Source organism: Danio aesculapii, chromosome 21 (genome assembly GCF_903798145.1).
Source record: "Danio aesculapii chromosome 21, fDanAes4.1, whole genome shotgun sequence".
Taxonomy (NCBI): domain Eukaryota; kingdom Metazoa; phylum Chordata; class Actinopteri; order Cypriniformes; family Danionidae; genus Danio; species Danio aesculapii.
The window spans coordinates 29,968,214-29,981,637 of NC_079455.1; the positions used below are offsets into that span (position 1 = coordinate 29,968,214).

At 36.2% G+C, this 13,424-nt stretch overlaps 1 protein-coding gene and 1 long non-coding RNA gene across 2 annotated transcripts; both read right to left on the minus strand.

Moving 5' to 3' along the window:
- Window positions 1-2,874: 2,874 nt before the first annotated feature.
- On the minus strand, window positions 2,875-3,533 carry LOC130214962 (uncharacterized). Its single transcript, XR_008835646.1, has 3 exons — window positions 3,496-3,533; window positions 3,306-3,382; window positions 2,875-3,106 (listed from the first exon to the last, which is right to left on the minus strand). It is a non-coding gene; the product is annotated as an uncharacterized LOC130214962 (long non-coding RNA).
- Window positions 3,534-3,585: 52 nt separating this feature from the next.
- LOC130215058 (C-type mannose receptor 2-like) lies at window positions 3,586-13,067 on the minus strand. Its single transcript, XM_056446945.1, has 10 exons — window positions 13,017-13,067; window positions 12,903-12,931; window positions 9,659-10,042; window positions 9,233-9,574; window positions 8,235-8,603; window positions 7,772-8,146; window positions 7,033-7,407; window positions 6,605-6,949; window positions 4,294-4,662; window positions 3,586-4,055 (listed from the first exon to the last, which is right to left on the minus strand). Exons 2-10 carry the CDS (start codon window positions 12,925-12,927, stop codon window positions 3,586-3,588), a joined length of 3,054 nt encoding a protein of 1,017 aa, XP_056302920.1. The 5' UTR covers window positions 12,928-12,931; window positions 13,017-13,067.
- Between the last annotated feature and the right edge of the window lie 357 nt (window positions 13,068-13,424).

Below are 13,424 nucleotides of genomic sequence, written 5' to 3' on the forward strand. Positions count from 1 at the left end.
ATACATGAAATTTCATGACCTGTCAGGGGTAAAGATATATATTTTTTGTACTACAATGTACCATAAGACCTAAAAAAAAAAACTACCACCACTTTCTTTTAAACTTCACAATTAATTCCATTTTACGCACATAGCTTTCCAACTCTGTATATTAAAAACAAAACAATTTCAAAACAAACACCAATATATATGAGCAATATCACACTCGTAGCAGACGTGCATTGGAATGAGGTTGCAGTCCAAGTGCCTTAGGCTACGTTCACACTGCAGCCAAATGTGGCCGGAATCGGATTTTTTGCCTACATGTGACTCAGGTAATGATAGTGTGAACAGCCCAAACCGCATCTGATCTTTTCAGGTTAGATCTGTGCCACTTTCATATGTAGTCTTAAATCAGACACAGATCTGATGTTTTGCAACGCGACTGCAGTGTGAACTGTTATGTCGGATTTCATGTGACTTTTACAACATGCGTGATCTTTCTGTGCAGCAAACATCCTCTACTCCTCAGCAGCATAGTAGAATAGCACATATGGCAGTTACTTTACCACAGAAAAGTTGGTTGTTGATTTTGAAAAAGATTTTGGAGGCAAAACTGGTACTTGCTAACAATTGAGGCATGGGTTGATCGCGAAGGTGAAGAGCATCATGCGTGTTGCGGATAGGGGATCCGTGTGCAAAGGAGGGAGAACTTTCTCTTCAAAAGAAAAAAGGGCAGGTGCACGAGCACCCAAACCCCCCTCCTGTACGTTTCTACTGTTTATAATGAAGTAAAATGAAACAACTCTGCTAACGGAGATAAAGCAATTCCGCCTTCACAGTTCAGTCTGCGGCTGCTCATTAACCCTTCGTGAGTTCACTACACCGATGGTCAAACAAACGCGCACCACGGTTGTCATAAATCACAAATGATCAGTGTTTTCAATCACAAGTGATTTATTTTAGATTTCAAATGCCGAAATACACATTAGTAGTAGCAGAACAATCATTTACAGTTCTTAAACTACACCACTGTGAAAAGGGCAATAATCATATAAGCATGATCTGACAATGTGCTTACTTCATACAGTATCACGTGTGCATAATTAGACATTTTGTGCTGTCCATAACTGTATTTTTGCGCATACGGGTCAGTTTAGGACCATGATCTGTTCCCACTGTAAATCTGATATTGGCCACATTTATAACAGCCATGCAAAAAAAATCAGATCTGAGAAAAAATCAGATTTGAGCTCTAAGCTTGGCAATGTGAATGTAGCCTTAGTGTCCCATCAGTGACTATATACGACCATATCGCACTTGTACTCATGTGATATTGCTTTATATAACAGTTCAACAACATAATCATGTATATAAAAATAAAAACAGAGAGTCTAAAAATCCTTTTGTAAGAGGAACTATTTTCCTCTATCTTTCCTTCACGTGTGCAGCTGAGCATCAGAATAGCAGAAACCATTGCTACTTCACTAACGTCAGCTTAGAACTAGTATTTAAATGATTCTCTAGCGTAATATCTAAAGTAATGACAAAACAGGTGATTTTGCTCACATTTTAAGATTATAAGGCTAAACGGCATGAAATGCCATCAGTCTACAGAGATTTCCCAGTATTTCTCTGTTGCAATCGGGAGATCACAATAATTAACCCCAAAAAAGTCAAAGCAGCACAATCACTACAAGATTACTGTTGTGTTTGTGATAAGGAAAAACGCTAAACACATGCATGAAATGTCTTTTTTACTGAACTAGTCTGCAGTAACGAAAACAGGAGACTCATTAGAAACAAACAGATGGCCAACCAAAAAAGTAACTCAGGGTTCTACAAATAGTGCCCAACACAAAATACATTCCTGATGAGTCCCGTCTCACACTCAATATGCTACAATTACTATAGTATAAATACAGCACTACAACATACAAATGAGAGAGATCGACTTAGAAAGTCACTTACCTCTTTTATAATGACTTAATCAGCTGTAGTTTGAAATTATGCTGTTTTTCTCTTCTAAGGGCTTATTATGCGGTCTCTGTCTCCATCTTGTGGATCGACAACGTCATCTGCTTTTGCTCGGCTTAATGACAGGCTGGTGGAGATTTATATAAATATTTAGAATAGGCACTATCGTTAAAAATAAACTAGCCTCAAATAGCCTCAAATGTACATTATGTTGTCCAAAAGCTGCAATATTTGTCAAAGTGTAGTGAATTCATTGATCTGTTGTCACTCCTTGTGGGCAGAGTAATACACAAGAGTGAAGAGGCTGTACAAGTTCTGATACTGCAGAATACCGCACAGAACTGTTGTATATATACAATTTATTGTATAATTTATTTATTGGAATTATTGTTTCATCTTACATACCTTTCCATTAACAGCTGTTGATCAAACTTTATACAGTATAGTCCATAAACCCAATCATTAAACTCAAGCTAAATCAATTTAGATATGAAACACTTCACTGATTGGTCTTTTAAAACTAAATCAAATACAATGACATACAGTTTTATCATGGGGAAAATATCATTCAAAGTACTATAAAATATCTGCAAATTATGTGTTCTGTTTTTTGTGATGTATTTTTTCCCCTCATTTATTTATGCATTTGAATTGCATTTTTTCAAATTTTCATTTTTAATAGTCTGAAGTGATATTGCTTGGGTTGGTGTTGTAAATTATGGGGGAAAACTGTAACAAAATGCCAGTACTCTTTCTGTTATTTAAATGGACTTAATATAGTCTATATAATATTTTTATTATGATACATATTTTCAGACTACTAAAATGTCAATAAAATTGGGGAATATGGATTGTAGTCCTATATTGCAAATGATAACTGTAAATAAATGGGAAAAAACTGACGCACTAAACACAGAACCTGTTAATTATGGATATTTTAAGATAAAATTATATGATTAAGATCATTCATTTATAAAAGTAAAGACAGTACAGTTATATTTTATACAAGTAGTAAGTACTGAGGCTAGAACTCTAAAATGTGGAAACAGTAAAGCGCTGTCCTCCTTCATCAGGGTTTGATCTTATAATAGTCTCTCAGATGCATGGTGACGTTGCTGGGAACTCCAAGCTTCATCAGCTCCTCTTGTAACTGAAATTATATACAATTTATGACAAACATCTCTTTGTTCCCCCTTTCATTATTTAAATGCCACTGATTTAGTATTTATTACACAGTTGTCTTGAGCAATTTAACATAACATTTATATAGGAAAGTATATGTGTTATCAACCAATTACATAAAATCTTAAAGAAAAATGTAGTGTTGTTATTGGTAACTAGTGTCTTACCTGTATAATCACCTCTTCCTCAATCTTTGCCTTTGACAAATTTTCTAGACTCGTAACTTCCACTCGCATTCCCATCACTGATCAGTAAAATTTTAATAAATGAACATGTCAGTACAGTTTAATTCTTTTGCTGATTAACACCCATTATGTATTGAAAACAGGAAAAATTTGCAAAACTATACAAACATACCGTACATATCTGCAAATGTGGGTTCATTTGATGGTCATCAGGATCACCACAAAGCAAACAGAGGGTTTACGTTAGCGTAATGAGCAAATGTTAAGCTTTTCTGTGTAATAACATGATGTTTATTATTTTATTTATTAATAAAAGGTTTATTTTCTCACCGCTGTAACAGAAGAATGGCAAAGTGGCAAAACATCTCTCATCTGTCCACTGACCAAAGTATTTTAAAGACACAGTTGTACAGTGTTGAGCCCCCTGTTCTCCTGCGACATGTGCACCATTATCTGGTTGTGCACCATCACCCTGAATCTGTGGCAGCCAATATGTAAAGGAGGAGCTGCTCTGATCTGACCACAGTCTGTTTCTGTACAGACCAATCCACACGTTATACCCAGAATAATAACCATAATAACTATAACGTGTAATGTTCAGTATCTGTTGCCACTCTGTCTCATTCCTCACACTGGCCAGGTCTGTGTATCTCTGTCTGCAGTAGCTTTGAGCTTCAGTCCACGGCATACCGGTATTTACCAAAATATACTTCTGAGTGGCATTTTCTCTACCTAAGATATAAACATAAATTCAGTATCATGTTATTTGTCACCTTGTCTGGTCATGCACATTTTAAATGTATCTAATACATCTACAATACTTTTACATTTCTATTTTACAATGGTCAAGACGTTTTGGAGAGACACCAACACTGACTGTAAAGTTTCTTAAGACTTTAACGCAATTTACCTTTAAGTGAAACATTAATTAGTATGTGCATTTAAATATATTCAAAAATAAATGTCTTACCATCATAGCAGACAGGTGTGTGATAATTCTCGCATGATGTGTCATACCAGTTTCCATTAGGATCCATGTAAGCACACAGTTCTTTACCACCATTGTTGTCTGGTTCATGTAAAAAGTTCCTGTAATCTCTTTCTCCTTCCTGATAGAAATCATTGTCTTCCAGTGACCATCTCCAGCTGTTCACATCATCATACTGACCAATCCAGGCTGAACCATTGTAGCTGCTATTGACGGTGTTAATCAGCCTGTTCATTTCCTCCATGTTATCAATGGTGGCCAGATCAGTGTAATTCTGTCTGCAGAATCTCTGAGCTTCAGTCCAGCTCTTAGACTGATTCACAAAGTGATACTGACGGAATGATGTTATTGCTGTCAAGGTGGGGAAAAATTACTATCACATTTTAATGTAAAAATAAAAAAATGTTTTTTTACAAAGTAATTTTTACACCTTTTACATTTTTACAATTTACACCTATTGACTTCTACCTGGGGTAATGTGAGCATAATATACACTGTAAAATGCTGTTCCACGCAATTCCTTCATGTTGTTCCAACACAAATCAATTAAGTTAATTTTTTTGTTAAGTTAAATTTGTTTTTGACAAATTTAAGTGGATTGAACATAAATTAACTAAGTTCTCCGAAAGAAACCACGAAGAATTGTGTTGATTAAGCTCACTAAAAAATTATTTGAAGAAGCACCGAAAATATTTTTTGAGTGTCGACTATTTATACTTAATTATAAAAAGATTAATGTATTGTAGTAATATTAATTATAATTTAATATTAATAAGTAGTTAATATAGTTTCTGTTTAGTTTTTTTTTATTGTTGGGAAGGATAGGCAGTTTTTGTACATCCCTGCTAAAAGATAAATACTGCCCCAATTAAAATTAAAATTAAAATTAAAATTAAAATTAAAATTAAAATTAAAATTAAAATTAAAATTAAAATTAAAATTAAAATTACATTTCATTCATTCATTCATTCATTTTCCTTCAGCTCAGTCCCTTATTCATCAGGGCTCGGAATGAACCGCCAACTTATTCAGTATATGTTTTACGCAGCGGATGCCCTTCCATCTGCAACCCAGTACTGCCCAATTTACAGCCAATTTAGTTTATTTAATTTAATTCACCTATACTGCATGTCTTTGGACTTGTGGGGAAACTGGAGCACCCGGAGGAAACCCATGGGAACACGGGGAGAGCATGCAAACTCCACACAGAAATGCCAACTGACTCAGCCATGACTCAAACCAGCAACCTTCTTGCTATGAGGCAATGGTGCTAACCACTGAGCCACCATGTTGCCCTAAAAATTACTTTTAATTAGTAAATAATCAATATATATATATATATATATATATATAAATAATTAATTAGTAATAATCTGTTTATAAGTTTGAAAGATGTCAAAGATGCCATAACTAGATTGTCAACTTAAAAATGAAAGTAAAAACACAACATGGCCTGTAAAATCATTACTGTCTTTAATATCTTTTGTTAATTTGGCTATTCTTCCACACAAATCAACATTTCGTCTTCTCACTCCTGATTTACAGAGCACTTTATTAGAAAGCATTGCATTTTCTATGATACGAATTCAAGTGAAAGGTTTTCTTTGGGTTTTTTTTTGAGTAAAGATTCTTGTCTCTAACAGGTAAATGCATCAAATAGTCCAGTTTGTGGACCACTCATGCTTCTACATTTGATTTGCTGCCAAAACAGAAATGAGCATGTGCCTTTATGAAATAATAATGAAACAAATATGAAATTATAGTTATTTTTAGTTAATTTATTCATTAATTTCCCTTCGGCTTAGTCTCTCATTTAGCAGGGGTCGCCACAGTGGAATGAACCGCCAAATACTAAGGCATAAGTTTTATGCCACGGATGCTCTTTCAGCTGCAACCCAGTACTGGGAAACACCCATACACTCTCACATACACACATACACTTATACACTATGCACAATTTAGCTTACCCAATTCACCTATAGCGCATGTCTTTGGACTGTGGGGGGAAACCAGAGCACCAGCAGGAAACCCACTCGAACACGCGGAGAACATGCAAACTCCACACAGAAATGCCCCCTGGCCCAGCCAGGACTTAACCTTCTTGCTGTGAGGCGACAGTGCTAACCACTGAGCCTCACAAGCATTTATTATCAGCCAATGGGGATGCTAATTATGGCTAAGCCTACCCCCAAACCCCCAATCGCCATTGACCAAAACCATATTCTTATTTGTTATTTGATCTTAATATTTAATAAATAAATTCACATTACTTTATTGCTAGATTTCTACTCACCACTGTAGCAAATGAAAGGAAAGGCAGTATTGCAGTTTTCATCTGTCCAGTTCCCAGAATCACGAAATGACACTGCAGTGCAGTATTCACTGTTTCCAGCATTATCTGGCTGCCCTGACCTCCAGTTACTGAATGAAGAGTTGCTCTGATCTGACCAAGACCTGCTTCTGTACAGTCCAATCCAAACAGTGTAAGAATTTGAAAGTAATGTCTGAATGATGTAGTTCTCAGTCTCATTCCTGATACTGACAATGTCTGTGTGATGTTCTCTGCAGTAGCTCTGAGCTTCAGTCCAGTTTTTAGACTGGTAAACAAACACATAACTTGTACTAGCGTTCACTCTTCCTGTGGGGAACAATTTATGTTTGTCATTGATCTTTGAATCCTAAAGGTTTTATTTGAATTGCTTATCCAACATCAATTCTTACCATCATAGCAAATAAAGGGAAGTGTCCATGAGCAAGTGGCTTCACTCCATACACCCTGGCTATAAGACATGTACACACACAGACTCTTTCCACCTGAGTTAACAGGTTGCTGGACATACCAGCTTTTAAATCCTCCCTGCAAAGCTGTATCATTCAGAGACCATCTCCAGCTGTCCAGATCATCATACAGACCAATCCAAGCTTTGCCATAGTAAGTCACACGAACTGTTTTAATGAGCCTCTTCATTTCCTCCATGTTATCAATGGTGGCCAGATCAGTGTAATTCTGTCTGCAGAATCTCTGAGCTTCAGTCCAGGTTTTAGACTCAGATACAAAGTGATACTGACGAGTGCATGAATATTGTGTACAGGTTCCTGGAAATTATTTAACAGAACAGAAAAAAAAATTACCATCGGATTGTCACTGATGTACTAATACACCATGGTAAACTGGCATTGTTGTTGACTACTGAGACAAACCAACCTGATATTAAAGAACTAGCAGTGTTAAAACTTGATTGTTATTTCCAATATGGAAACACACACATTGGAATTAATTTAAGCTCAGTGAATATATAAGAACTTTGTGAGAACTTGTCTCTGTGACTTCATGACACCGTGGTCCAACTACTAGTCTACAGCTAAACAAATGTTTGTCATAACTATGATTAGAGTTTTTGCACTATATTAATTAGATTAATTCCAGCAAATGAATTTCCAACAAAGAAAGTGAACTTACTGCTGTAGCAGAAGAAAGGCATTTTGGATACACAGACCTCATCTGTCCATCGTCCTGAATATCCAAATGATACTGCAGTGCAATGCTGATATCCATATTCATTACCTTGATTAAAACCATTGTCTGGTTGTGCCTGTAACCCAGATATTTGTGGCCTCCAGTTTTGATAAGTGCTATTCTGATTGTTTGACCAAATTCTGTTTCTGTACAGTCCGATCCAGACTCCTCCACCTGTTCTTTCAAAAATCTTCTGGTTTTCAGTCTGATTTCTTACATTCACTAGATCTGTGTAATAATCTCTGCAGTATCTACGAGCCTCAGTCCAGTTTTTAGAATAGGAGATAGTCATGTATCTCTGTGAAGCATTCTCTCTTCCTGTGGAACAATATTTGACAAATATATGCATGTTAGCTTTTAAAGTAAAAAAGAAAATCAGATTTCTAATCAAATGAAATGTCCTTACCATCATAGCAAACAAATTGCAGTTCGTAATCACATGACAAGTCATACCATTTTCCATTAGAATTCATGTAAACACACAGATTATTCCCATCCATGTTGTCAGGTTCATGAAAAAAGTTCCTGTAATCTCTTTCTCCTTGCTGATAGAAATCATTGTCTTCCAGTGACCATCTCCAGCTGTTCACATCATCATACTGACCAATCCAGGCTGAACCACTGTAACTGCCATTGACTGTGTTAATTAGCCTGTTCATTTCCTCCATGTTATCAATGGTGGCCAGATCAGTGTAATTCTGTCTGCAGAATCTCTGAGCTTCAGTCCATCTCAAAGACTGATTCACGAGGTAATACTGACGAGATGATCCCAATACTGTCAATAGATTAAACAAATCAAGTTTTTCTGTATCAAAATACCCCAACATATTTTAGTAAATTAATCTTGTTAATAAAATGTCATCCAAAATCATTTTAATTATATGTTCTCAATTTTTTTTAATATTCCCAGCATTAAGATTGAAAATGGTTGGTGTAAGAACATTGAGTCAGTAAGTGATGTGATTGGTTATTCTCGCAGCTAATGGAATAGTGCAACCGAATAAATAAATAAATTGTGTTATTCTTAAACTGTATAACTTGATTCACAATATCCAATTCACCTTATTCTCCGCGTATGAGCGGGCACAGCAATTTCAATCTTTTTGGCTCTAAACTTCCGGTCTCATTCACTTCCATTCATTTTTAGAGGTTGAAAACACCTCGCAATGCTGCTTGATGTTGCAAACTGATCTTTTCGTATAATATTATTCTGCTGCTGTTTATTATTTCTAGTCATTTTTCCCATAGGCAACTGAATCGGAAGTCCTAAAACAATCGCAAAAACGAGTGCACTTCCGCGTTGTAGAATAAGGGTAATATATGCATTCAGGTTTGACATGAGGGTGGGTCAGTGATGACAAATTATAAATTTTTAGGTGAGCTATTATTTTAGGAAAAACTCACCATTGTAGCAAATAAAAGGAAATGCATAATTGCAGTTTTCATCAGCCCATTTCCAAGAGTCACTAAATGAGACCACGGCACAGGATGCTGAACGATCTGGTTGCCCCGAGCTCCAGTAACTAAATGAAGAGTTGCTCTGGTCTGACCAAGATCTTGTTTTGTACAGACCAATCCAAACAGCATAATTATAAAAACTACTTAAAAAATACTCGATCTTCTGGTTTTCAGTCTCATTCCTGATACTGATGAGGTCTGTGTGGTGTTCCCGGCAGTAACTCTGAGCTTCAGTCCAGTTTTTATACTGGTAATTGAAAACATATGTTGTACTGGCATTTTCTCTTCCTGAAGGACAAAAATATCATACTATTATTAAGGTTGTTTTGGTTGCTTTAAGTTTTGTTAATTGATTTTAATGTATAAGCTCACCGTCATAGCAGACAGTAGGATACAATGTACTGGAGCAAACTGTTGTATACCATATCCCCTTGGTCATAAACACACAGATGCTTTGTGCCCCATAACTGTATGGATCTGGATTATACCAGTTTCTGAAGTCTTTCTCTCCTGCCTTGAAGAAATCGCTGTCCTCCAGAGTCCATTTCCAGCTGTTCAGATCATCGTAGAGTCCAATCCAGGCCAAATCAGTGGAATCATCATTCACTTTGTCCAATAACTGGATCGTCTGTTGTTCATTTTCAATGGTGGCCAGATCAGTGTATTTATCTCTACAGTATCTCTGAGCTTCTGCCCAAGTCTTGGATTGATTCACAAACACATACTGAAGGTCACACAATGCGAGGGCAACGAAACCTGTTTAAAATATAAAACCTGCATTGGGTTGAGGTCTTATTAGCAAATCAAATATAATTAGTTATGTCCTTACGAAACACTTTTGCAAAAAGTCTGCTACAGCACAGAGAGCTGACCTTTGCAGTTTTTTAAAATTGCTTTGCAAAAATTTCCACAAGCAATTGGTAAATTGTAAAACTCGTAGCACTACACAATATATATTTTTTGTTTGCATATGTAAATAACTTGATGCATTATTTGATAACATTTTTATGTTGTATACATTTTTTAATTGTACAGTGTGTAGGATTGACATAGTGGTTGAACTTGGAATTGCAGTCCAAATTCAAAATGTTAGATGGGATTTTTTTACCTGGTCCCTTCCTCAGACTGATGCACATGCAGTTTGCCAATTTACTAGAGAGAGTTTGTCATGGTTGTAGGTGTGTGAACACTTCTGGTATTGTCTGTATTGTTGTCTCTGGCTTATGTTTTGCCTACTCACGTGTATTTGTTGTGGCGTGTCTGTTGTTGTGGTCACATGGTTTATTGCTATGCCGATCAGCTATTCTGATAAACCACCCAGCTGTGGCTAATTACCACAGCTATATCTGAGCGGCAGACCTTTATTACATTGTCAGTTTGTTATTGTTTGTTCATGTTCCTCTGTGTCTTGTCAGGAATCTCGGTAACCTTTCTCTGGATTTCTGGACTGTTTGCATGGCTATCGGCTGACCTCTGGATGTTATCGGCTCACATTTTGCTATGTCTTGTGCACTCTTGTTTTCACTGTTTTTGGACTCTTTTTTGCTCTATTATTTTTGACCTCTGGTCAAATAAAACACTTCCACCTTGGGTTCATCTCAGTTTAATTATTTTTACTATTTAGGTGAGCGTGACAGAGTTACCCAGTGCTCTGACTTTGGTGTGAACCCAACATTACTATGTAAACTGCTCAGTTATTAATTCATTCATTTTCTTTTTGGCTTAGTTCCTTTATTAATCTGGGGTCGCCACAGTGGAATGAACCGCCAACTTATCCAGCATATGTTCCACGCAGCAGATGCCCTTCTAGCTGCAACCTATCTCTGGGAAACATCCATACACACTCATTTTCACTCATACACTACGGACAATTTAGCCTACCACTTATCTTTGGACTTTAGGGGAAACCAGAGCACCCAGAGGAAACCCACGCGACCACAGGGAGAACGTGCAAACTCCACACAGAAATGCCAACTGACCCAGCCGAGGCTCGAACCAGCGACCTTCTTGCTGTGAGGCGACAGCACTACCTACTGCACCACTGCGTCGCCGCTGCTCAGTTAATGTTTACATTTTTAATATTTGTATATTGTTTGCAAATTAAAAGAAACTTCATGTGAACTTTATAACTCTGAATCTGCATCTCATTTCGGAGGCTGTCGCATTTTTTGCTGCACCCCCTCGTACATGGGGGTGCAGCCATCAATCTGAAATGAAATACACTGTTTTTCACCAAGGGTGCTGACATGTAATTGGGTAAAGTTGCAGTGGGTGAAGTTACTAAGACAAAAACAAAGTAGGTTCACTTAGCCTGTTCCTTGAATACCGCCAACTTATCCAGCATATGTTTTACACAGCGGATGCCCTTCCAGCTGTAACCCATCACTAAGAAACAGCCATATACACTTATTCACACTATGGACAATTTAGCCTACCCAATTCACCTGTATCACATATTTTTGGACTCCGGTGGGGGAAACCGGAGCACCCGGAGGAAACCCACACGAACACAGGAAAACATGCAAACTCCACACAGAAATTCCAGCTGACCCAGCCGGGGCTTAAACCAGTGACCCTTTTGCTGTGTGGCAATTGTGCTATACACTGTGCCACCGTGCTGCCCGAAACAACGATTATGTAAAATGAAAATGTGTGCAACTATAATGTAACCATAACATCAGGTGTTGCAAGAATGACAACTGGTATTACAAGTGGGACCAGTTTAAAGTTTTGTACTGAGAGATTTGAAAATGTACACTTATGAAAATACATTCATAAAATGAGCTAAATAAACACAATTATTGAGGTTTATTGAGACAACTTAAATTTGTAAAAACAATTAAGTTAACTTAATTGATTTGTGTTGGGACAACATGAAGGTATTGTGTGAAACCTAGCACTTTTTACAGTGTAATACCAAACCAATATAAAATGTAATGAAGAAATAATTGTATAGTAATAGTATCATTGTTTTAATATATATCAAAATTATAGTATAATCATTGGGTCAAAGACATCGTTCTTATTTGTCTATATAAAAAGAATCAAATTTATTTTAAATTAATATGTTTTTATCTAACAACATTCATAAACCTAGTCATTTCAAAAATTGTATGTAGCAAGATGATAAAAATCACTCACCTACTGATTTTAAATCTTTGTAACAGGAGCAACTGACCATTTAATGTGGATGACTGATATGTGCCCAACTAAAGTGCAGTTCATTTTCTAATTACATTCGATCAGTAGCTTGATAAATTTGTTGATTATGTATTCAGTAAGTCTGCCTTCCATAATTAGGTTGTTCATTATTTTTGGTTCAAGCTATATTTTTGTTGTTGTAGTTTTGCTTTTTAAATCCATCAACAAAATGATGCTAGTGATTTCTTTGAATTTATCTTTAACCCACGTAGAGCAGACAATGAGCTCAAAATACCAGCATTCAAAACATAATTTAACAGAATATCCGAGTTTGAAATAATTTTAAGAAAGTTAAGTAAAGGTGACTAATCAGATAAGCACATTTGTGATGATGAGCACGTGAAAGTTATTAAAAAGTTATTAATTAGCAAAAAAGGCAAGATGAGGAAAGAGTAAAAATAGAAGTGTTCCATACCTGAGAATAGTACCAGTGTTAACATGGCTCTGCATGAGGAAAATATGCATAATTAATTGTGAAAAACTATACATTTGTTTACAATTAAGCAAATGTTTTTGTTTTTGTTTTTACCATTCCCTTGTCTTGCTCGCCAGTTTCTGTTTGTCGTTTGGCAGATCTTTTCATACCAGAACACAGTATGTGGGTGTGACCATTTTCTTTAAACTTATAAAACCTGCTAATTGGCGTAAATAAACTACCAGTATGGGTTTGTTTAGCAGAACTATAAAAGTATGTGAACACAATATCAGCAAACCTGTTAGACTACTTCTGTCAGTGTAAAGTGATTAAGTGAGACAAATGCTAAAGAATGCATGTTTTTATTTCTGTTCGTCAGTTTTGCTTTGATTTTCTTTACCAGCATTAAACACAATAACATGATCTGAAGATGTTTAAATACAATAAAGAAATGATCAAGAATCCTTAATCAAAGAACATCACAGGCTAGGGAAATGGCCATATAAATAAAGCACAGGACAA